At 47.2% G+C, this 23,615-nt stretch overlaps 1 protein-coding gene across 1 annotated transcript in view; it reads right to left on the reverse strand.

Moving 5' to 3' along the window:
* Window positions 1-23,615, reverse strand: part of LOC115088476 (ALK tyrosine kinase receptor-like) — an 837,313-nt gene that overhangs the window by 138,933 nt on the left and 674,765 nt on the right. Inside the window, exon 5 of the mRNA XM_029596749.1 lies at window positions 12,813-12,940. Coding sequence (XP_029452609.1) covers window positions 12,813-12,940 — 128 coding nt within the window. The remainder of the gene's footprint in view (window positions 1-12,812; window positions 12,941-23,615) is intronic.

Here is a 23,615-nt window from a genome sequence, read left to right on the forward strand (position 1 = left end):
AGCCGTCCGAACGCCCGCAGTTCCTCCAAGAGGAGACTCAGGGATGTCTCTGGACTAGAAAGAGTGAATAAAAGATCATCTGCAAAAAGCGAGATCTTGTAAGACGTGTCCCCTACTTGTACTCCGAGGATATCCTCACGCCGTCTGATTTTTTCCGCTAGGGGTTCTAACGAGAGAGCAAATAGCAGGGGGGACAATGGGCAACCCTGTCGGGTGCCCCGTTTGACTTCGAATGGGTCCGAGTAAGCCCCGTTAATTTTTATCCTAGCATGTGGATGGCTATAAAGCTTTTGTATCCAAGTAATGAAAGTGTCCCCTATGCCCATAGCTTGCAAAACTTGGAATAGGAATGGCCAATGCACCCGATCAAACGCCTTTTCGGCATCCACCGTGAGTAGCACTGCCGGGATATCTTGGGACTGAGCCCACCACATAAGTTCCACCACCCTCCTCACATTATCCGAGGCGAGTCGGCCCGGGATGAAGCCGGACTGATCTCTATCCACCAGCCAGGGAGCTACTCTGCCCAAACGAAGAGCCAACGCCCGTGCCAGGACTTTCAGATCAATGTTGATCAGAGATATCGGCCGATATGACCCGCACAGGGTATGATCTCTGCCCGGCTTAGCAAGGACCGTTATGCCCGCTGTATTGGATTCTTTTGAAAATGTGCCTCCCAATCGTACAGCATTAAACATAGCCACCAATGGTGGAATCAGCTCTGTGCTAAATACTTTATAGAATTTCCCTGTAAACCCGTCTAACCCAGGGGCTTTCCCCACTTTAAGATCTTTAATGATCAGCGACACCTCTCCTTCCCGCAGATCCGCGTTAAGAGTATCCCTATGTGCCTGGGAGAGCTCTGGCAGCTTGACATCCTGCAAATATTGAGCAATCTCCTCTGGCGTGCACAAAGTCTCGGAATCATACAAGTTCTGATAGAATTGATTAAAACATTGCCCTATATCTTTCTGAGAGTAGACAAATTGACCCTGTGCCCCCTTTATTTTAGTTATCTGGGACTGGGCAACTTTTTCTTTAAGCTTCCTGGCCAAGTAACGTCCTGCCTTGTTTCCCCATTCAAAATGGTGCTGTTTCAACAGTTGCAACTGATAAGCTATCTTATCCCCTTCCAGAGCTTGCAGGGCTTGACGAGCCTCCACTAAAGGTTGCAAAGCATCTGGATCTAAGGTGCGCTTGTGTCTCAGCTCCAAGTGGGCCACTCGCTCCAGAAGGCGTAGTCGTTCCCGGTCCCTCGCTTTTTTTACATAAACGGCCCGCGCTATACAAAGACCCCGAACATAGGCCTTCAGACTGTCCCAAACCACCCCTGGAGAGACTTCCCCATTATCATTAATGTCCAGGAATTCAATAATCCGCTGTCTGAGCTGAGACACAAACTCTTTGTCGTCCAATAAGCTGTCATTCAGCCTCCAAAATTTGGTGCCCATCTGAACATCCCTGGTTTGCAGCCTGAGCCACACCGGGGCATGGTCTGACCAAGTGATGGTGCCCACCTCCGCTTCCAAGACCTTCCCCACAGTATCCTTATCAATCAGAAAGTAATCTATCCTAGAATAGGACTTATGAGGATGAGAATAGAACGTATAGTTCCTCACAGTGGGGTTGCGTAATCGCCAAATATCCGTTAGCCCCCGATCTTCAATAAGGTGTTTAAGTGACTTCCGTGCTATTTTCCCCCCAGCACAACCACTGTGGGTGTTATCCAGATAGGGATATCTCGTAATGTTAAAGTCACCCCCCACTATAAGACGACCTTCCGTCCACTCGCTAATAACAGTCGACAGCTTAGTAAAGAACCCAGACTGTTCAGCATTTGGAGCATACACATTTAAAAAGGTATACAATTCCTCATTAATTTTGGCTTTCACCAAAACATATCGACCCTCCACATCCCGAATCTCAGATAAAATATCCGCCACTACAGAGCTTGCAAACAAGATCCCTACCCCATTATATTTAAATTGAGGAGTAGCTGATGCGTGAAAAACTTGTGGATACCCTTTAGAGGCTAATAACCGAGCATAGCGTTTTCTAAGATGTGTTTCTTGGCAAAAGATAATATCCACCTGATGATGGGCCATATCCCGCATAAACATTTGTCTCTTATGATGAGTGTTGAGACCCTTTACATTAATAGAAAGTAATTTTAATGGCCTCATGGCGAATTGCGGAGGAACAGTGCTATGCCCCCCAGGAAACTCCCGGGAAGAACATGAACCTCGCCCGGTACCCAGCTCGTAGTAGACCAACCTTTACCCTTAGGACAAATATCGAACCCCAACCCATTCCCACACCCATAACCCCCCCCCCACCCTCCCATTCCCTCCCATCTGCTCGCCACTCTGCCTCGAGTGGTACTCCTCCAGAGGAGACCTGACGTCACCGCATGACCCGAGTTAGGTCCCCCCTCCTCCGCAAATATAAACACTTAGAATGTAACGCCCCTCGCAAAATACAGAAAAACATGGGTGCAAAACTTCAACCTGCAGAACATTAAACAATATCACCCAAACCGTGAACTTGAGCCCCGTGAAAAGTCACTGCAGTCCGCGGGTGCTGTTTATGAAAGCACTCCCACTGAGTTTCAGTCCATCAGAGGCAAAAACCTGAACATAGTCCCCAGTGAGCTCATCCTGGTTCCTCGAGTCCCGATGGACCCCCAGATCTACGACGTAGCCGTTTACCGCCATCATCCACTCGCTTCCACCTAGGCCGGTCACTCTTCCGATTACAGGTCGCTGTAGAGGCATCACGAGGTCCCTCCGGATCTGCTGCTGGTAGGCCTGCTGCCCGCAGGATATCCTCAGCTTCCATTACTCGCTGCACGCGGGATCCCACGCCATTAATAGTAAAATGGAGGCCAAATGGAAAGAGCCACCGGTACCTAATATTGTGGGAGCGGAGAATGCCAATAACATCTTTAAATTCCCTCCGTTTGCGAATAGTGGAAATAGCCAAGTCCTGAAACACCTCTATTGTACAGTTCTTCCAGTGTATAGTGCCCATGTCTCTCGCTGCCCGGGCCACTGCCTCCTTGACCAGGAAACTGTGAAAACAGGCTACTATATCTCTGGTCTGGTTATTCCGCGGACTGCCAAAGGCTCTGTGTGCCCGTTCTAGAACCACTTCCCTCGGCTTCTCTGCGGACCCCTCAGGATCCAGCAAGTGGGCACAGATGCTTTGCACCACTTGTGTGCAATCACGAAAGTCCTCTCCTTCCGGTACCCCTCGAAAGCGTAGGTTCACTCTCCGGTTTCTATTCTCCAGGTCTTCGACGTGAGATTGCAGTTCATCGTGGGAGTCCTTAAGCTGCCCCAGCTCTTCCCGCACTGAGTCTAGCTCCGTCTGCGTTTCCTGCAGTCCGCGCTCAGACTCGTCGGCGCGCCTCTCCAGCTCCCGGACATCCCTTTTAGTATTCTCCAGCATATCGCCAAGTTCTTGGCGAAACCGGGCCATATCCCCCCTCAGCTCTTGAAACCAGGTCCGGAATTCATACCTGGTGGGGACCTCGGAGTCCGGGAGTGTCTCAGTAGGCTCCGTCTCCGCGGCACTCTCCGGGGCCGGCGCCATCTTGTCCCCTTCCCCGAGCGCCGCGGCCGAGCTCGCTGCCGCGAAAGAGAAGCGGTTGAGGTCTGGTTTTTTCCGGGGGGTAGCCATCCTTAGTGCCTGGAGACCTCGGATCGGCGATATGCTAGTGCCCCGGACCGGAGGATACCGCGATGAAGGCGGAATAGCAGCGGAGGAGGGGGGAGCCGAGGTCTTAGGCGGCCATCTTGGTGGGTGACGTCACCGGTCTCGGGGGAACATTTTTAATCCAGTTAAGATTTTACTGCTTAACTACAGAAGTGAGCCAGTTGAACCCTCTTGAGAATCCACCCCAAGGGAGGACATTTTCACTGTTTGCATTGGGACAAAGTCTGGGGGTACATTTTACCCACGGACTTTGCAGCAATTTTTAAAGAGAACGGACGTGCGCACGTCCATTCGGAAACGTCCCCCGGGGCACAAAGAATCCGCGCACATTTGCACCTGCTTCTTCTGCGGGTCTTATTTTTCCATGAAAAAGTAATGCTTGTAGAGTTGAAAATGCAATCCGTGCATGTCCTTTTTGCTCCCCTGACCTACGTGCCCTCTCCCTACCCCCTTGGGAACGCCTCCTGCAAATGCTGCTAGAAGTCTGAGCGTTGTGCAACAACGCATCACCGTCTCCCCAAGCAAACGTCTTGGAAAACTGCCCTCAAGATTGCAATGTGGAACTCAGTGGCTCTTCCAAATGGTTTCGCCTTTAGTGAAAAATAAGCTGTTTGATTTATTGCCCTTAGCTAGTTAATTCTAAGTAACTGGAAGAATATCACCAAAGGCAGCAGGGTGGAACTTATTTATTTATTTTATTTACATCATATCGGTTTACACGGAACAGTTTAACAAAGTGAAGAGATACACAGAACCAGTAGAGTTAACATAAGGGCAGGAAGATTAAGATAGGTAACAGCATTAAATATAATCCAAACAGGGTTGTAGTATTTACAGTTTTTGCAGGAAGTGGTAAGGTTGAATTATTTACAAATGTGTGTCTGCAAAGTCCCTTCCAAGCTCTTCCTAAAAAACGGTGCTGTGCTGGCTGGGTGCAGATCCAGTTTCTGTACATGAGGCAGTTTGCACTCCTGACGCTGCCATCAGTCAGGTAGGCACAACCTGATTCCTGTGAAATGCTAAACAGGTTATGGAATTCCGGTCCATCCGTCCATTTCCACGGCTGCCCTCGATCTCTTCTCAGACCGATCCAGTGATCGGAGGGACCTTTATGGCGAATTGTGAAATCCAGTTCCTGCCGGGTCTCGATGTGAGCGAGGGAGGTGTTGTGAGAGGTGCAGAAGCTCAGGGCCGTGTCCCAATCTCTTGAGTTAACATTTCCTTTTGTACCAGATCCAGCCGTCTTGCCCGGGGATCTGGAGGAGGACAGGCCGAGGAATTTGCAGAAGCCTTGCTTTGGGTAACTGCCTGGACTATTATACCCAGAATGAAAGCCAGAATGATAGCAATAAGTAGCACCTGAGTGATCTCGAGCACGGGAATCCTTCTGCAGAGGAAGTCTGCCTTGCCCTGCCCGCCACGGGGGGGCTCTCACCGCCTCATCCGTGCCGCCTCCTTGTTCTCAGTCCTCAGAGCCTGGCCTTTCAACCTAAAAGTATGGACTGCTTGTGGCTAAAAGAAACAGCAAGGTTAATTCTGCTACCAACTCTGTGGAGACCTCTGCACATGCATTGGTCAAAGACTGGGAAATGTAAGATTTCCCAGCAAAGTTATTTTCTCTCTATGCTATTATTTTGATATCACTGTGTTTTCTTATGTATTCATTTTCTTGCTTATTTGCAGAAAAAGGATACTAAAATTCTGCGAACTGAAAAAAAAAAGGTAGTACTACAAATGTACGAAATATTTTCTCCATGAACACGAAACATGGGAAACCTACTCACACATCTGGACCTCAGGGCTTCTTTCGGCCAGCGCTGGGATTCCTCTTGGCTTTCAGCAGTCAGCGCTGTAAATTAATGTCCCAGCCCTGGTTCTCTTTTACTTCACTGCACATGAAAGGCACTGGAGTTAAAGTTCTGGAAACAGCTACCCTGCGTGTCACGTAAGTGAGTGGGTCTGGCTGCCGCGTTGGGCCGCTCGATTCCTGTGGCAGCTGGAGCCTGATTTGTACTCCAAGGCGCCCGAGTTAGGTCTCAAAGGGACTGCGCATACTGAGGTGAGAGGAGAGGCCCTCTCTCTCTCTGACAACTAAGGAGCCAACTAGGGCACTGAAAACAGAACCATTCAGTCAGTGGACGAGATAAAACATACAAATGACTTATAGTTGTACTAGTTCTGTTGTGGCTCTCTTTCTTGTTTTTGTTTTAATATATTCACCCAGTGCTGAATTTTCTTTCATCGTGTTTCCAACCCGCTTCTTTTTCTCACATCTGTGATGGGCCTTGACCTTTCTCCAGCCCTCGGTCTGCAAAAAGGGGCCCGAATAACCCAAGCTTCCAGCATCCTGGTTTAACCGAGTCCAAACACATTCTGTCCCTCGAAGATAGGAAGAAGAAACCACTGGCTCCCCCTCCCCAAGCAAAAAAAAGAAAACAATAGCAAAGTCATCAAACCTCTGGAGTATACAAAAAAGTGATTTTGTCCAGGCATCCATAAAATCCAATCGGCCGAAATTAAAAATCTTTTCATCAGTCACATATCATCTGCACAGAAAGAGGTAGGACCACAAAGTCCTTATCTTCCAGGTCAAACGGCCGGTTTTGACTTTCTGCCCCTGGAGGAGAGTCTACATTTTGCTCTGCAAGTTTTCCCTGTGTGCAAAAAGCAGCTTTCACCAGCAAACGTCTTCGAACTTTGCAAAACCGAAAGTTTCTCTTATTTTGTCCATGGCTTTGTGGAACCGTGTTCACTTTCAACAACTCCTCAGAAAAAAAAACATTTTGCAGTAAGCTGAGTTCTTCTAAAGTCCAACCCAGACCCCAGAAGGTTCAGGATGCACGAAGAAATTCTTTTAAATGTTAAACTGGGGAAGTAGAAAAAAAAAAAATCTACGTATAGAAAAATTGGAAGCATTCTCATACTGCTGGAAATCGTCAAAATAACGCCACCACCCGAAATTAGGAAGTCAGCTCCTTCTGTCCTCCAACGGTTGGTAGTCTTCAGACATTTTTTGGAAGTGAAAAATCTTTGAACTGTAGACCAGTTCACACCTCTGCTCCGGTGGATGCACAGGAGGGGCGCACCTCTCGCATTCACCCAGAGCAAAGCGTCAGTAAATTCACAGCTGTGGTTGCCAGCTACTACCGCAATCTGCGGTACCCGGGGAACAAGAGGAGCCCTGGAGAAACCACAGGGACTCGAGATGCGGAGTCACGTCAGAATCTCCAGCCCAGCTTGCTCTTCTGTCTTGCATGGCTCTTCACCAGAGGATGGGTAGTAAGAACCCCCAAACTCCTGGGTGTGCAGTGGGTTGATGTCAGCCATTTTATCCTAAAAGCAAGGCTTTTAAAATTTTTTTAGGGAAGATTTGCTGGTACTGAGTGAGGACCAGTACCTTTTTCCTCCATCTGCTTTGGTCCCTCAAATAAATGTGCATCCTGCATGTGAGTACCAGCACCTTCCTATAGGCAATTTCTTTTTTTCTATAAAGGACGTGCTATTTATCTTATCCACTGTAAAATATAATTACCGCTTCAGGAGAGATTGTTGTAAAAAGTAAAGTGCGCACTGTTGGGAGAAATACCAAGACAGACAAATCTGTGTTGGCACCAGAAAAAAATGGTATGGAAACGCTCCACTGTCACACACCAACGCTATTCAAAAATATATACAGGGCACCTTATAGTACTCTTAATGGGAACAAACTGAAGTGATTAAGCTTTCGCGAGAAATCAATGCCAGCAATACATGGAACGAGAAATGGGTCCAGTACGTGAAAACAGATTATGGAGTTAATGAATTTTCGTGGGCCAACACGGCTCCCGTGCTTCTGGGAAAAGATTTTAATTAAAGCAATATCAGGGAATTTAGTGGTGAAAAAAAAAAGTCTCGACTCTGGATTCTTGCTGGTAAAAGCAATCCACAACAAAAAGGTTACACAAGACAAAGGCTTCCAAATGTTCACTTAAGTAAATTAGATCCTCAGAAAAACAACCGCCGCAGAGGTGAAAACGCAGGTCTGTGTACCTTCTGCCAACTTTCAGAACTTAAAATAAATAAGCAATGCTGCCAATATGTTCTTTCTAGTGCTTTAGGCCAAGCCTGAAACCCTTCAAAGTGGCACTTTTATGGCCATTCAGAGTGAAAGGTTATGGTGATGGATGGGGGCATTCACAAGATTGAGCTCCTGGAGTTTTCCCATTCGGCTCAGTGGGAAATCTGGGCATCAGGGTTTCTATTGCAACCAACAGTTCTCTCATAGACCCACAATGCTGCTTAACAGCATTTCTCTGTGCTGAGGACACAAGGACTCAGCACAGAGAAAGGTCAAAATACCTAGGGGACCTATTCATCCCATCTCCCATTCAGCTGTCAATCTGCCTTTGTCAGACTGAAGACTCTGAAGCACACAGACACTTGATAATGTTGCATTAGTGGCTTTTTTTTTTTTTAAGATGCAAGCACAAGCAGCTCCTGACTTATGCACTGCAGCTAACTCAATGGTCAGCAACAGGTAGGAAAAGGCTAACTCTCAGACCCCATAAGCAGTCCGGGTCATTGCACAGTGATTCCTTCTAGTGACAGCACGCAACGCGGCAGAACAGGACTTCCGAGCCTTCACAAGGCAATACAGCATTAACACATAACGACAGCAAGAAGCCACAGGTCTCCTCCAGGAACCGACACTGTCTAAATGCTGGGAACGGAGGCTTCCTGTGGCTCTGTGAGCAAAGCCCCCAGGCTAGACCTGGGTTTAAAATCAGAGAACATGCCTTCTTCCCGAGCAACCTTGGACAAATAGTAGCATAGACTCAGATTTTTCTGAACAGTTATTTTATTTATTTATTTAAGGTTTTTATATACCGGCAATCATGAGAACATATCTTGCTGGTTTACATGAAACGGGAGTGCATTAAATACATCAAACTAGAACTGTGGTGACCGAGGGAAACAGTTACAATTAACAAGGGACGCAGAACTTGGAGAAGAAGGAGGAGATAGGAAAGAATAAATGGTTAGACAATATACAAATTAAATTAAATACTATGTACAAATGGCATGGTTAATGGCTGAATGTTTTGAGGAGTCCTTGGATTACTTACAAGTTACTTACAACTTACTTACAACTTACAACTTGTAAGATTACTTGTAAGTAATCTTACAACTTACTTACAACTTACAAGTTGTAAGTAATTTGTAAGTAAGTAATTTGTAAGTAACTTACAACTTACTTACAAGTTACTTACAGCTTGACTAAAGATATTTGGGGGAAGCATTCCATCACTGCCTAAGCTCTGCCCCCTTACCAACCCATAAGGAGTTATTCATTCCCACACTTATTCAGGTTTTGGTCATCGCCTGGATGCCTCCACCTCAAATATATAAGTTTTTTTTCTTAACTAGCCTACAGCTGCCATCTGGTGCTAATACCTCCCAGTGAACGGTCTGAGCAGGGGGTGGAGAAGGATCTGTTTTTGAGAAGCTCTCCTACGGGTCGATGCAGTAAAGTGCGCCCAGTCTAGCGCTTGGGTTTGTGTGAGTGGTTGGGCACGGAAGACTAGCGCCCGACACACTAAAGAGATTAGCGGTAATAGTTAATGTCCTCATCTAAATGGAATTTGCATACATTGGGTGCTATCGGGTTCACATGCGTGCATACCCCTTACAAAATATTGACTTGTGCATGAACTTCTGACCCCCACCTGGGAAATTCCCCACTCTACTGGGGTTTTTTCCCCATTAACATTTACAGAAACAAAGAAACATGATGGCAAAAAAGGACCATGTGGCCTGTCTAGTCTGCCCATCCACCCCAACTAATTCAGCTTTACACTCCCTCCCACCCCCTCGGAAATCCCCTGGGCTGGATTTTAAAAGGGTTACACGCATAAGGTATGCGCGTAACCCTTTTAAAACCCCCCTGTGCGCGCTGAGCCTATTTTGCAAGCCCCAGGACGCGCGTAAGTCCCGGGGCTTGCAAAAAGGGGCGGTCGGGGGCGTGGCCAGGGGGCGCGGTTTTGGATCTGGGGCATGTTTGGGGGCGTGGCCGAGAGCCCCGACACAGCAGCCTGTGTCGGGGCCTGCCGTGCCGGCGCGCGCAAGTTACTACTGCCCGGAGGCAGTAGTAACTTTTCAGATAAAGGTAGGGGAGGGGTCTAGATAGGGCCGGGGGGGGGGGGGAAGGTGCGGGGGGATGGAAGGAACCGGCAGCGCGCGCAGGGCTCGGCGCGTGCAAGTTGCACAAATGTGCACCCCCTTGCGTGCGCCGACCCCGGATTTTATAAGATACGCGCGGCTACTCGCGTATCTTATAAAATCCAGCGTACTTTTGTTCGCGCACGCGCTGTGTTTTAAAATGTACCCCCCTGTGTTTATCCCATGCCTGTCTGAATTCTGATACTGTCCTTGGCTCCACTGTTTTCACAGGGAGGCCGTTCCATGCATCCACCACCCTCTCTGTAAAGAAATATTTCCTTCCATTACTGCTGAGTCTGTCCCCTTTCACCCTCATCCCATGACCCCTCGTTGAAAGAGGCCCCGCCTCCTGTGCATGGAAGCCTTGGCCATATTTACATTTCTCTCCTGTCCCGCCTTTCCTCTAGGGCAGTGGTTTCCAAACCTGTCCTGGAAGACCCTCAGCTAGTCAGGGTTTCAGGATATGCACAATAAATCTGCACGAGATAAATCTGCATGCCACTCTGCCTCTTGCACATTCATTGCAGATATCCTGAAAGCCGGACTGGCTGGGGGAGCTCCAGGACAGGTTTGGGGACCCCTGCTCTAGGGAACACAATACCGTTAAGTGCACATATGTTCCTGTCCCTTTAAAAAAGCGATTATGCATGCACACGCTACTTACACGCTAAGGGGGTAATTTTCAAAAGGATTTACGTGCATAAAAGTAGCATAGATCGTAACAATTGTCAAAAGCCCACTTATACGCGTAAAGTCCATTTACGCATATAAAACCCAGTGTGAAGTGAGCAAATCCTTTTGAAAATGATTCCCCCAATGCCTATTTTACACACACATAACCCCCATGCAATGCTTTTAAAATTGATCCCCTAAAAGAGCTATTTGTGCGGGCGATGCGTAAAACAGCATCCATCCGTACATTAAATGCACTCACACGGCTTTACTCCCCCGATCTAAACCCACTTTAAGGTCGCCTCTTTTATAATCCGACGGAAAGTGCGCAGTGTAGTGGCCTCTTCCATTGCTCTTTGTGCAGTCACGCTACTTCCTGCCTGGCACAAAAGTTGCAGCCCTTCTCAACATGGCTGCCTCGGCCTGTCATCTCCTCACGGGACTTCACTGTGCCCCCGAACACGTGGCTCTAAGATCCAGTGCAGCACAGGGGAGGATTTGACTAATGAAAAAGCTGAGCGGGCAAAGATTTCGGATCTGCCTGGCTTTTATGGGAGGCAGTCGGAGAAAGACTTGAGTAGGTCAGCAGATGTGCTGCCTGTGACTTTTCCCCAAACAGGCCTGCTGTCCCCCCCTTGCTGGGATTTTCAGAGTGAGTATCCCAGTTAGACTGGCCAGTGGCAGATAAGCAGATGGCTTGAGTCCAGGCCAGCTGTAATTTACAGAGCCATTGCTCTGATGATCCATTGTGGTTGCCGAGAACTGCTGTCGGGCCTACCAGCAGTAAAAATAGCAGTGGATGAGTCACAGGAAAACCTTAACAGCAGCCTTGTATACACACAGGGGTAGATTTTAAAAAGCATTTACTCGAGCAAAACTGGTTTTTGCTCGAGTAAATACACTTTACTCAAGTAATGGGCTTTTCAAAATTGCTACAATATATGCCATTGAATTGTCCATAGGATTTACTCAAGTAAGTGCACTTTACTCGAGTAAATAGCTTTTGAAAATTGCTACGATAGTATGCCACATTTACATGCGTAACTCCTTTGAAAATGACCCCCACAGGTTCTAATCCTTGACAGCAGAAAAAAAAAACATTACAGCCCCCGCCTTGTTAGCTTCAAGAAAAAAATATCTTCCAGCTACGTACCCATTGATAAGCCAGGTGGTCCTCACTAGTATTCAAGGTCCTCCTGGCAGGAACTTGGTGTTGTAGAAAGCTGTGTCCATAATTCCCCCTAGGGCTCTTGACAAGAGACTAGGCATATGCGCCAGGAGAAGTTGTTTGGCACACAGGCATCCATGGTAAACGAAGAGGCCTTGCTGGACGTACATAACCAGCAGGCCTTAAGGGCTTATCTCCAGAATCCAGGATGGGTTCTGTTTCCTTAACCTCCACACACTTTCATCCTCTGTTAACACAAATCGCTCCACTTGCACTCAAAACCCGTATTTTAGGGCTGTACTTCATCTAGAAATCATTTCTTTTAGCAGAATCACGTAGAGTAATAAGCACATAAAGATTTATCCTGTACTGTAGAGCCATCCAGCTTGACTAACAGTAGAGGTTAAGCAATAGTGGCGAAATATAACTTCAGGATCAACTTCAGGACTAAGATAAGTGCACATCATATATTGTTTAAACGTGCACCATCTCATGTTAACCTTTACAGTTATTCACAGCCAGTACAAGTACAGTGGTGAGGAATGACCGATGATTAATCTGCATATTGTGCTCTAAGGCTATACCACTCTAGCCTACTGCACCAGAAATACCAGGTCTCTGTGTCATTATAGGCTTTATTAATACTGCCAGTGACAAGACATATATGATGGTCATCCACACCTTCGATATATGATATTATATGAGCCACAAGCAGCAGAATTTCTTGTTTATTGCCCACATCCTCCAAATTTAAACCAGGGCTACACATATTAGCCCAAAACACATCGCACAAACATATCAAACTTCAGATTTTACAGCAGTTAATTCTTTTGAGAGCTGTGATACGGCATATTCTTAATTTATTGCACATCCAGAGAAAGTTGCTTAGCAAAAATTGTTTACAAAACGCAAGCCTGAGATCCCCTGAAGTTAAAGGTCTATAGAAAGCAAAACAATTAAAATGCAATCAAACATTTACTTTCTGAACCGACACAGATCCTGAAGGATCCAGGGCACCTCAAAGCAGAATGCAAAACAAAAAAGTAAGCTGCGGTACCTTTTGTGCAGTTTTTAAGCGTGAAAGAGTCGAGGGCAGCCACGCTTCCGTTCCCAGTAGCAACATATTCCAACGAGATCCGAAAAGGCTCCTCCAGACGTCCAACCTTTCCCCGCAGCAGTGTCCATCTGGTCTCATCCGAGGGCAGGAAAAAAAAAAAAGATAAAAGACGAGAGGAATGGTAAGCAGCCAGGCTAATTTACAGGAAACAGACCATTCAAAGCAGCATCTCTCCGACAGCAGCCTTCAGCACATCAGGGGTCTCCATTCTCTCTGATCCCCACCACCTGGAGGACGCAGTCAAGGCAGCTAGCATCGCTGGGTTTAAAAAGGGTTTGGGTGCGTTCAGGGAAGAAAAGTCCATAAATAGTTATTGACCAGGGGGACCCAACACTTGTCATAGGGCGTGAGCAGCATAAAACCCAATCTGCTCTTAGGGATCACAGCCAGACGGCCACTGTCGGAGAAAGGAGGCTGAGCTCAAAGGGCCTTTCCTCAGACCCAGCGTGGCACTTCTTATATCCTTAAATAAAATGAAGAAAAATTAGGAGCGCATCTTCCAGTGAGAGCCTGCTGATACATAACAAGAAACCGGAGCAGGCAAGATTTATTTTCTGACATTTTGTACTTTTCATGCTGCAAGGTCTCCAGGCACATGGAAACACAGGACCCCCAAGGGCCACCCATTCTGCTCGGTTTCCATCCTGGAGCCGTGCCGTAGACTCAGGAGTGCTTGGGGGCCCCCCTCCTTCCCAGCCAGGCAGCTTTTCGTGCTACCACCATTGAATAATATGCATGAGATATATTTGCAGTTATTGGAAGCAGTGTGTACAAACGTATCTCATGTATATTCATTAGGGATATCCTGAGGATCTGGGGGAGGGTCCTGGGTCCGGTTTGAACACCGTCGCCGGAGAACCCGGTTGGTCTCCTGCTTTCCCCCTTACTTCCTTGCAATGTCACGCTGACGTTAAAGAAGCCCTTATTATTTCATAAGTAGGCTTTTGACATCTGAAACACTCATTATTTCACAAACTTTTATATTTCTGGTCTGTGTGTATATGTTATTGCCCCTTGACTTTGTCGAGGTAGATATTTAAACAATATCCAGCTAGCTAAGTGGCTCATTCACCAAGGCCATTTCTCGCGCAAAAAAAATACTGTTTTTCGCACGGTAAATGGCCCAGCGCGGGGATAACACGAGATATTTGAAATATCTCGGGTTATCACAGCCCCACTTGCACACGTATTTAAATGAGCTCATTACGTGCAAATATTTGCTAAGGAGCTCATTAATATCCAATGACGGTAACTTTCAGATGGACATGCGGGCGCACGATATGCACCTGTGTCGGCGCGCGCCCAGAGACACGGCGATTTTGTAACGTGCGCACCTAATTTTAAGCTTGAGCGCGCCCAATCGCGTAATGTCGGATTCGAGCCGCGTAAGCGAGGGTGTTTTATAACAGGCGCACGTCCACGCCGTGACCAGTTTCACCAGTTCGTCCACCAGTTTGTACAGTCTGTCAGCTAGGTCCTCCAAACTCCCCTGGTTCATTAGCCTGCACCCCCCCTCTCCCCAACTAACTCAGTCCCCTCAAACACTTCTTAGATACCTATAGATTTAATAATTCAAACTTGCTCCTCATCCATAGCAGAAGTAAATTTACAACTTTACTAGCCCTGGGTGTGCGCCTAGGCGCATAAGGGTATTTGCACGCCCATTTCTTAGCCCTGCCCCGTAACGCTCATGCCTTGCCCAAATTCTGCCCCCTTTTTTCCCCCCTTGGGAGTATTCGTGCGTCAGGACTTGGGCGGGCTTTAAAATCAGGTGGACACAAGCATGTCCTACATGCCTATTGTACCTCCCGATTTCGGCATGCGCCGGCTTTTAAAGTTCAGCCTCAGTTTATATAAATCAAACAACACACAGCTTGGCCCAAAAATTCACAAGCCATGTTATCTGATTGGAAGTGAGCAGCTTCTGAAAAATTGTAGCTAGCTTCCCCCCCCCGGGAGATTAACGCAGGTCCCAGGGCGCCCAGGACCCTGTCCTAAAGGGGCTTATCCGCCCCGAGTAAGCGCCCCTCCCTCCGAGAGAAGTGTAGAACCACGGGGGGGGGGGGGGGGGGGTGTCTGCACTGACTTCCTGTCCCACCCTCCCCGCGCAAGTTGGAACTTACCCGCTTAAGTTGCGCCGAATATCGACCTCATATTGATTCCTTATTTCAATTTTAATTGCATTTAAGTCGAAAAGCTTACATTCCACTCACAGCCACAGTTCAAGGCAGATCACATCAAGAACAGATTTAATTCAGAAGGGAAACCAACAAAGCAAGGGAATAATAAAAACAAAACAGTACCACAAGAATCCCAATGCCGAGCCAAATGCTACATTAGCCATAACTGTTTAAAATGATTCTGTTTCTGCTTAGCTCGTAATCTGCTTCGAGCAAATCTAAACACAAGGAATACAGTGGGGTCCGGGTAAGAACCGGGGTCGGGAGCTACGTGCATGCTTTAGACTTCCCAAACGTTTGCAGATACTTTCAAGCAGAAAAAAAAATCTCCTTGCCCAAAACAGCAGGTGCAGGGAACTCCCCTTGGATACTTTTCAGAGTGGAAGTACGGGGCGTGTTTTCACTTTAAAAATGAGTGCAAAGACTGGGGTCACAAGATGGGGGGAAATCCTGAGACAAATACAGAAGAATAGGCCTCCACCCGCATGTCTGCGGTCAATGTTGCCACTGCTCTCAGCTGTGTCGGCATTCAATCTTAATTTATTCATCACTGGCCACTCATTGGTCCCTTCAGTGACAACGGTCCGTGAAAGGACCAATCCCCATTTGAATTTGAATGGGGATTGGTCCTTTCACGGGCAGCTGTCAGTGAAAGGACCAATGAGTGGCCAGGGAAGTGAGTAACTTCCTTTCTAGAAGATGAATATCTAAGAAATCCCAAATAACCACAGTTGTGAAAGGGAAATTGATCACAAACGTGTTACAAATGCATACATACATATTTCACAGGCTGAGAAAAGTAATTCAGATAATGCAGGGAGAGGAGCCGCCATCAGAAATTCATTAATGACCACCACCACTCTGCTCACAAACGCCTGCTCACTCGCGTGCATATTCTCTTTGATTTGCCTTTGGCAGCCCTGCGGCCTGAATATTTGTACTTTTCCACAAGGCTAGTCTAAGTCCAGGTGGAAGCAATGTTCCATTTGCATGCCTCCAGTTACTTCCTATGGGAGCAATTTTGGCACTTTTGAAACTTTTCTATGCTTTGGAAAAAAAATAGAAAAATTAGCTGGAAGGAACATTCTTTTTGTACTCTGTCACCTAAGCACTGACAAATTTCTTTAACAACTATATTCCCCGCTTTAAAAGGCTGCCTATAGTTGTGCACGGAAAAAGCTGCTTTTAAAAGGTTAGTGCTGTTGTTTCTGCCAGAGATCACTGTGCTCGCCTTGTAGAAACTACTCGACCACTCACACCAGCCTAGAAAACAATCGATCTGTTTCTTATCTAATCTAAACCTCTGCTTTTTTTTTTTTTACAACTTTCTACCCTGGTCTCCGAGACTCAGTCTGTCAGAAATCACACACTCACAATTGCATTCCACACAGTTTCTGCAAGCTCAAACATCCTTTAATACATATCCGCCTTTCACTGCCTTGTATTTATGTATTTGCAGATGACATTAAGATCCACAGCAGAGAGGATACCCCCTGATCTAGGAAAGCTCAGGTGATCAAGTGCTTGGCAGTCAGGATTCAATGCAAAAAAAAAAAGGTGCAGAGTCCTGCATTTTGAGTACAAAACTCCGAGGGAGCAGTACACACCGTGCAGGGCGTGCGGGAGGGAGTTATTCTTATCCATCAAGCCAATAAGAGACCTCTGTGCGATCGTGTTTGATGATGACACGGTAAAACAAAATGGTGCGATAAGGTGGTGACCGGAGCCAGGGGGGCTGCTGCGGTGCAAAGGGAGAAGCTTAACCAGCAGAAAAAAAAGGGAAGTGCTAATACCTCTGTACTGGGCAGTGGGTGAGATATCACCCGGAATATTGTGTCTAATTCTGGAGGCTGGAGCACCGAAAGAATAGAGATAGGCTGGACATAGCCCAGGGAAAAGGGGCAGGATTTCAACCAAAAGCCATCTGAGACGAGACATTAGGGACCTACACGTGCATCCGCTAGAAGAGAGGACAGATTAGGGGGGTGGGGGGGACAACAGGTATGCCAAGGTTATAAATCAGGCAGAAAAAGCAAACCTTCTTCAGAGGAAAAAGATGCTCTAAGCGCGTAGACTCAGTAGCAGCACTGGAAAGCATTTCTGCATGGAAGGCGTGGTTTATGCATAGAATGGACTCCCAGTAGGGAGTGATGGGGAAAAAAAAACTTCTAACAGAATTTAAGAAACCACGAGACAATACAAAGAGAATCCAAAATGGCAAACAAGTGATCAGCTGGGTCTGTGGAATTACTGTACAGGAGACAATGTTAAGCAAACTAAGGGCCTGATTTTCAAAAGCATTTACACGCTTAAAAATGGGTTTTACACGTGTAAATGCACTTTATGCATGTAAGTGGGCTTTTGAAAATTGCTACTATATATAACATTGAATTGTCCATAGGATTTACCTGCATAAGTGCACTTTACGCAGGTAAATGGCTTTTGAAAATAGTTACAATAGTAGTCATATTTACATGTGTAAACTGTTTTGAAAATTACCCCCTTAATGGGCTTGCTGGTCCTACGACAATTGTGGGACAATGGTTGAGAGTTCACAGTGTTATAACAGGGTACCATCAAGCTAGGGTGAGATAACATAGTACAAAATTTCATATTTGTGAGACCTTCCTCACTCCAAATGATGTCAAATCTTCTCTAAGGTGTTCTGTGCTGTTCATACATCTCACTCTACATGCGAAACTGGCCCCTAAACCCTTAACCACCACCTCACCTTGACCTATTAGATGCCCCTCCTATAGAGAAATAAATAGGTGCACACAGTGAGGTCCTCCCCAGAGGTTCTCTCTCGCTCTCTTTTTCACTCTCCCTCTCTCATCCACTCCTTTCCCCCCCCCCCCCCCCCCCGGCCCAGAAATGGTCAAAATGCAATTCTAAAAATTTATTGCGTATTGCATTATGGCCTAATGCCAGGATAAAAGGTGTAGTTATTTCCGGCATTAAAACTGTGTGAAATTGCCCCTCATTTAACTAACTCTGCCCTGATCTTGCCCCTCCAAAAAATTTGCATTTGCACCGTGCGTTATTGTTTTTAACGCATGCGTTTACACGTTAACGAGTGTATTAACGCCATAATGCATTTTGATGAATGACCCTATTACTGAGAATTTGAGTATATTGTTTTGAGCGATTCTTTCACTTATTGGGTTCTCTAGATTTTCAGTATTGATGAATGAAATCTATAGCCCGACTGGAAAGCTCTAATAGGGCAGTTGCAAATGGTTTAACATAGGTATTCGGGAACATATTACACCTGCCCTCTGATCATGACTCTGGCTCCCTAGGAAATGAGCACATTACATCTGCCCTCCGCTCGTGACGCTGGCTTACTATGATATGAACATATTACACTTGCCCTCCACTTGTGACGCTGGCTCCCTATGAAATGAACATATTACACCTGCCCTCCACTCGTGACGCTGGCTCCCTGTGAAATAAATATATTACACCTGCCCTCCACTCGTGACGCTGGCTCCCTGTGAAATAAATATATTACACCTGCCCTCCGCTTGTGACGCTGGCTCCCTATGAAATGAACCTATTACACCTGCCCTCCGCTCGTGACGCTGGCTCCCTGTGAAATGAACATATTACACCTGCCCTCAGCTCGTGACGCTGGCTCCCTGTGAAATGAACATATTACACCTGCCCTCAGCTCGTGACGCTGGCGCCCTACAAAATGGCAAGGGCAATTTAAGATTCTGTTCTTGATACACAAACTATTAAAAAGCAATGTCTCTCCATCATCGCAGCAATGTTGCATTTTTTATAACCCTCCGCATGCTGAAGGTCTCCAAATCTTTATGTTTTATTGTATTATATGTGAATTGATTATGGCCGCTTTTATTGTAATCCGCTTTGATCTTTGGATAAAGCGGGAACAAATCCTTTTAAATAAATAAGTTTCCAGCTCTTGTCATTCAGAACAGTGGTGGACGCGTCGGGAGCAGGTAAGAGGTTACCTCGCTCCTGGGCTGGGGTTATTATGCTCCGGGCTGGGGGGGGGGGGGGGCAGGGTGGTATCATTGCTTTGCTTCTCCCTCTGATATTAATTTCTACGAATGAACTTGGGAACCAAAATGAATGAAATGAATACAAATTGGTAGGGCTTGGTTTTTTTTGTGCGAGAATGGACTGGAACACAGTTCAGGTGGGTATTTTCAGCAGCCGGGGTGTTTTTCTCCAGCCCCCTCCTCTCCGGGCAGCCTACAAAGAAGAGAAAGGGAGGGAGGGAGGGAGTGAGGGAGCCCCTGGGCAGACAGATAACAGCCCCCCCCCCCCCCCCATACTTCATCCTTCCCTTTCATCCTGTCCTAACCCCACCCCTCCCCCTGTCCTGCAGGGAACGGAAGGGGAGGAGATGATCCTGAAGCAGAAGCTGCAGAGCAAAAAAACCAGACTCAAAAAAGGGTTTGAATTAGCTCAGATTTGAAACTTGTGAGCAGTAGCGCCACCACCAGCCAAAGCTTTAAACGCTGGCCTGGACGAACGGCATTACTGGCCATGTGTTTCCGAGGACTTCATTTCTGGCAGAACAACCCAGAACCGTGTTCTGCCGCTGTTTGGTTTTTGTTTTTTTTTCCCCTGGGACCCAAGAAAGAGGAGCACGGATGACGTTTTGAATCCATTCTGGCTCCCCTGCTGGAGCACTAGTAGCAGTCGCGTGAAACAATTCATGGAGTCCCGGCCTCTAGTCTGGAAGAAGCAGAGGGTTGGGACTGCTTACCCCCGAGGCGAGGGCAGCCCCCGTGGACTTCATTTTCCAGCAGCTGCCCAGTACGACTGAGGAGGCCGAGAGGGAGAACGTGGGGGGGGGGGTGAAATCCCGTCAGCTCCGCTGCCTCTGCCGCCGCTGGGTGGCTTCCCGCTCATTCCGCTCTCATCCCAGGCCCCTGCCACCTTTTGCTGCTGGTGACCACACTGGGAAGGGCGAAAAGAGCCAGGGGAGTGAATGAGGGGATGTGGGAGCTGGGGGGGGGGGGAATGAGGGAAGGGATTGGAGGGAGATGTACTGGGGAAGAGAGTGAGCGAGAGGATCAGAGGGAAGGGAGGGCATAGGAGTGAGGGAAGGGAGGGCAAAGGAGTGAGGGAAGGCAGGATCACTGGGGCAGAGAGGAGGAAGAAAAGTCCTATTCTCTCCTCTTGCCTTCTCTTCCTTACCACAGCGATCCTGGCCCCCCCCAACCCTCAGTTGTCCTTCACCCACCAGGGCTCATGGAGCACGTTAGGTGTGCAAAGAGTGCAGGTAGTTATGTGTGTGCGCGAGAGAGTTCACACTCAGCCTTTGCACAGTTCACAGGTGGCTCTGGACCTGGCCCTGCCCATCTCCCCCCCCCTCACACAACTGTTCCACTTCATTTTGTCTACAAAATTAAGCCCTGAAAATTGGCAAACAACCAAACCAGACTGAAAATGTAATCCATGCACGCCCCTATTTACTGTTTTACTGTAATATAATCACTTTGAAGCAGTTTCGACAAAAAGAGTGTATGCTTAGAGCATCATAATAAGACTATTAAAAAAAAAAAAAAGATTTAGAGACAATTTCTGTGTCTCCATACAAACTTCAAGCCTGAGACAAGTGGTATTTTTCTACAGCGGCTAATTGAATATGAGGAACTAATCAGAGTGCCTTAGTTCCTCAGCAGATAAAAGGTTGATAAGTACCTGAGAACTCAGCTGCTTCAAGAAACTCCAAAAGCATGCTCAACTAATTTATTACCTAATGAGCTCTCATTTCAACCTTGAAGTCCACAATCTATGTTTAGAGATTTAAAAAAAAACAAACTGCAGCCATCACTTACTTACTTATTTATTTATTTATTTATTTATTTATTTAGGTTCTTTTTTTTATACCTAAGTATAGCGGGGGAGCCTTCACTCCGCTTTACAATTGAACAACTTCATACATGGAAACATTTTGCAACATAAAACATTGGTATTATAATTAACATCTCGGCTAAAGCAGAGTAACAAAGAACATCATTCAATAACATAATTAAAGAAAGTATCTTATAATTGGGTTTTCTGATGTATGATGGGGATATTTAGCTTAAGTGGAAGGAAAAGTCAGATTAGAGATGAGGAGGGATGAGAATAGAAATTATAAGTGTAAGGGCTGGGTAAGTAAAGAGAGAGAGAAGGTTCAAGGTAAGCAAGGGGAGAACATAAAGGGCCAGATTTTCAAAAGCATTTACTGGAGCAAAACTGGTTTTTGCTCGAGTAAATACACTTTACTCAAGTAAGTGGGCTTTTCAAAATTGCTACAATATATGCCATTGAATTGTCCATAGGATTTACTCAAGTAAGTGCACTTTACTCGAGTAAATAGCTTTTGAAAATTGCTACGATAGTATGTCACATTTACATGCGTAACTCCTTTGAAAATGACCCCCAAAGAGGGGAGGAAAGAGTAGGGAATAAATTTAAGCGGATTGGTAGTATAGAGAGGAGGAGAGGGTTAGGGTTCTTACAAAGGCGAATTTCCAATGGCTGAGAGTGGACATCAAGTTCAGACTGTGAATGCTTGCTTAAATAGCCAGGTTTTAAGTTCTTTTTTGAAGGATTTGGTATCCCTTATTGAGCTAAATATGTTGGTAAGGAGTTCTATTCTATAGGACCAGCTGTAGAGAAAGCTCGATTCCTGGTGATAGATAATCTTATAGAAACATAGAAATGACGGCAGAAGAAGACCAAACGGCCCATCCAGTCTGCCCAGCAAGCTACGCACTTTATCCATTCTTTTTTTATCTTCCCCCCCCCCTTTTTTTCTCCCTCCCACCCGTCACTATTGGCTTCCAGCACCTTCCGGCCCCAATTCCCTTCCACCCCTCCACCAATGCAGAGAGCAGCGCCGTATCCGCATCCCAGTGAACATCCAGCTCAATCAGGGGTAGCAACCACAGCAACAAGCAGGCCACACCCCTGCCCCATACTCTTACCTACCTCTTGTTTGTTTGTTTGTTGTTGTTTTGTTTGTTTTTTGGTTTTTTTGGAGATGGCAGCCCTCCATCCTTCTGCTCCGTGAAGGTGGAACACAAACCACTGGCCACTGGCATCCCGCTCCGTGAATGCCTCTGTGGCTTCTGCTGCTCCGTGCAGTGTTTTACCGCCTCCTCTATATTTACGCCCACTAGACTTGATGGATCCACAGTGTTTATCCCACGGCCCTTTGAAGTCTTTCACAGTTTTAGACCACCACTTCCTCTGGAAAAGTCAGATTAGTTACCGTAGTAAAGAGCTGATTATTTCAAGTTAACCTAGACCCATAGATGTGGTAGGGTAGTGTGTACTAAAGTGTGAAGGTAACAAACACAGGGCCTGTGTTGAGCAGGATTCAGGCACATTTTCGTCTGACGAATCCCCAAGGAAAAGCAAGTCGCAGGGAGGGACGTTTTGAGGGGCAGAGTTCTCAGTGGCCGGGTGGATTGGGCGATAGAAAAAGTCCGTGGTGTGACTGAGATACGGGACGGAGGGGAGGAGCAAACAGAGAACTTCATTTTCCGGTTTACGGTCGGAGGATGCCGAGACATGGAGAAGGAAGAAGCCGGGATGGAGAAGCTGTGAAAGGCAACTCACCAAAAGTATTCCAGGGGAAAACGGAGGGACGTCACAGCCTGAACTTACCCAGAAACGTTAACTCAGCGGCAATGCTCCCTCTAGGGTGTGGGCGCGCGCGGCCGTGCAGAGTTCCCATTGGTGCCTCGCATAACGTGCTTCAGCCCGCACAAACCTGGAACTGGACATGGACATTTTGCAGAAACAGGAAACCGTTCCGATGCGCCTCCTCATTTGCCGGCCCTGTGAGCGTATTCGAAAATCACAGGGTTGACTTATCCTGTAGGCTGATCTCGTGACGCACAAGATCGGTGTTGCGTTTCCTGGCCAGCGACCGGCTCTACTCACCCCCCAACGCCCGGGTCCCGGACCTGGCCCTTCCTCTTTGGTAGTGGTAGGCAGTTGTCTACGTGATTGCATTCCTGCTACGCTCCCAGGTTCCTCCGGCAGCTCCGTGGCATCCTCCGGTCCCAGTTGGGTCTCCCCATGTGCATCGAGGGGAGACGCCGCCATTACCTAATTCCAGTCTGTCTACCTTAGGCGCGCACACGGCTTCCCTAACTTTAAAGGGGCCGTGGCGGGAAACCTTCCCGCGGCCCCGGATGATGACGTGGCCAGGCCTTGCTACTTAAGGCAGGCTCACCATTCGGTCTTTGTCTTGGCAACAGGTCTCCACACTTCCAGTCGTGTGCTTAGTTGCTGCTCGTTGTGTTCCTGTTCCTGTACCCGACCTAGTTCCAGTCTTGTGTTCCTGTTCCAGTCCTTGTGCTTCAGTTCCAGCTTCTTGTTTCCTGACTACCCTTTGGACGGATTCCTTGGCTTTGACCCTCGCTTGTTCCGGACTACACTTTGGACGGATTCCTTGGCTTTGACCCTTGCTCGAACCTGACCTTGTCTCCAGCCTCCTGCCCTAACTTCTGCTTGCACCTGACCCTGTCTCCAGCCGCCTGCCCTGACTCCAGCTTGAACCTGACCTCGTCTCCAGCTG

Source organism: Rhinatrema bivittatum, chromosome 3 (genome assembly GCF_901001135.1).
Source record: "Rhinatrema bivittatum chromosome 3, aRhiBiv1.1, whole genome shotgun sequence".
Classification (NCBI taxonomy): domain Eukaryota; kingdom Metazoa; phylum Chordata; class Amphibia; order Gymnophiona; family Rhinatrematidae; genus Rhinatrema; species Rhinatrema bivittatum.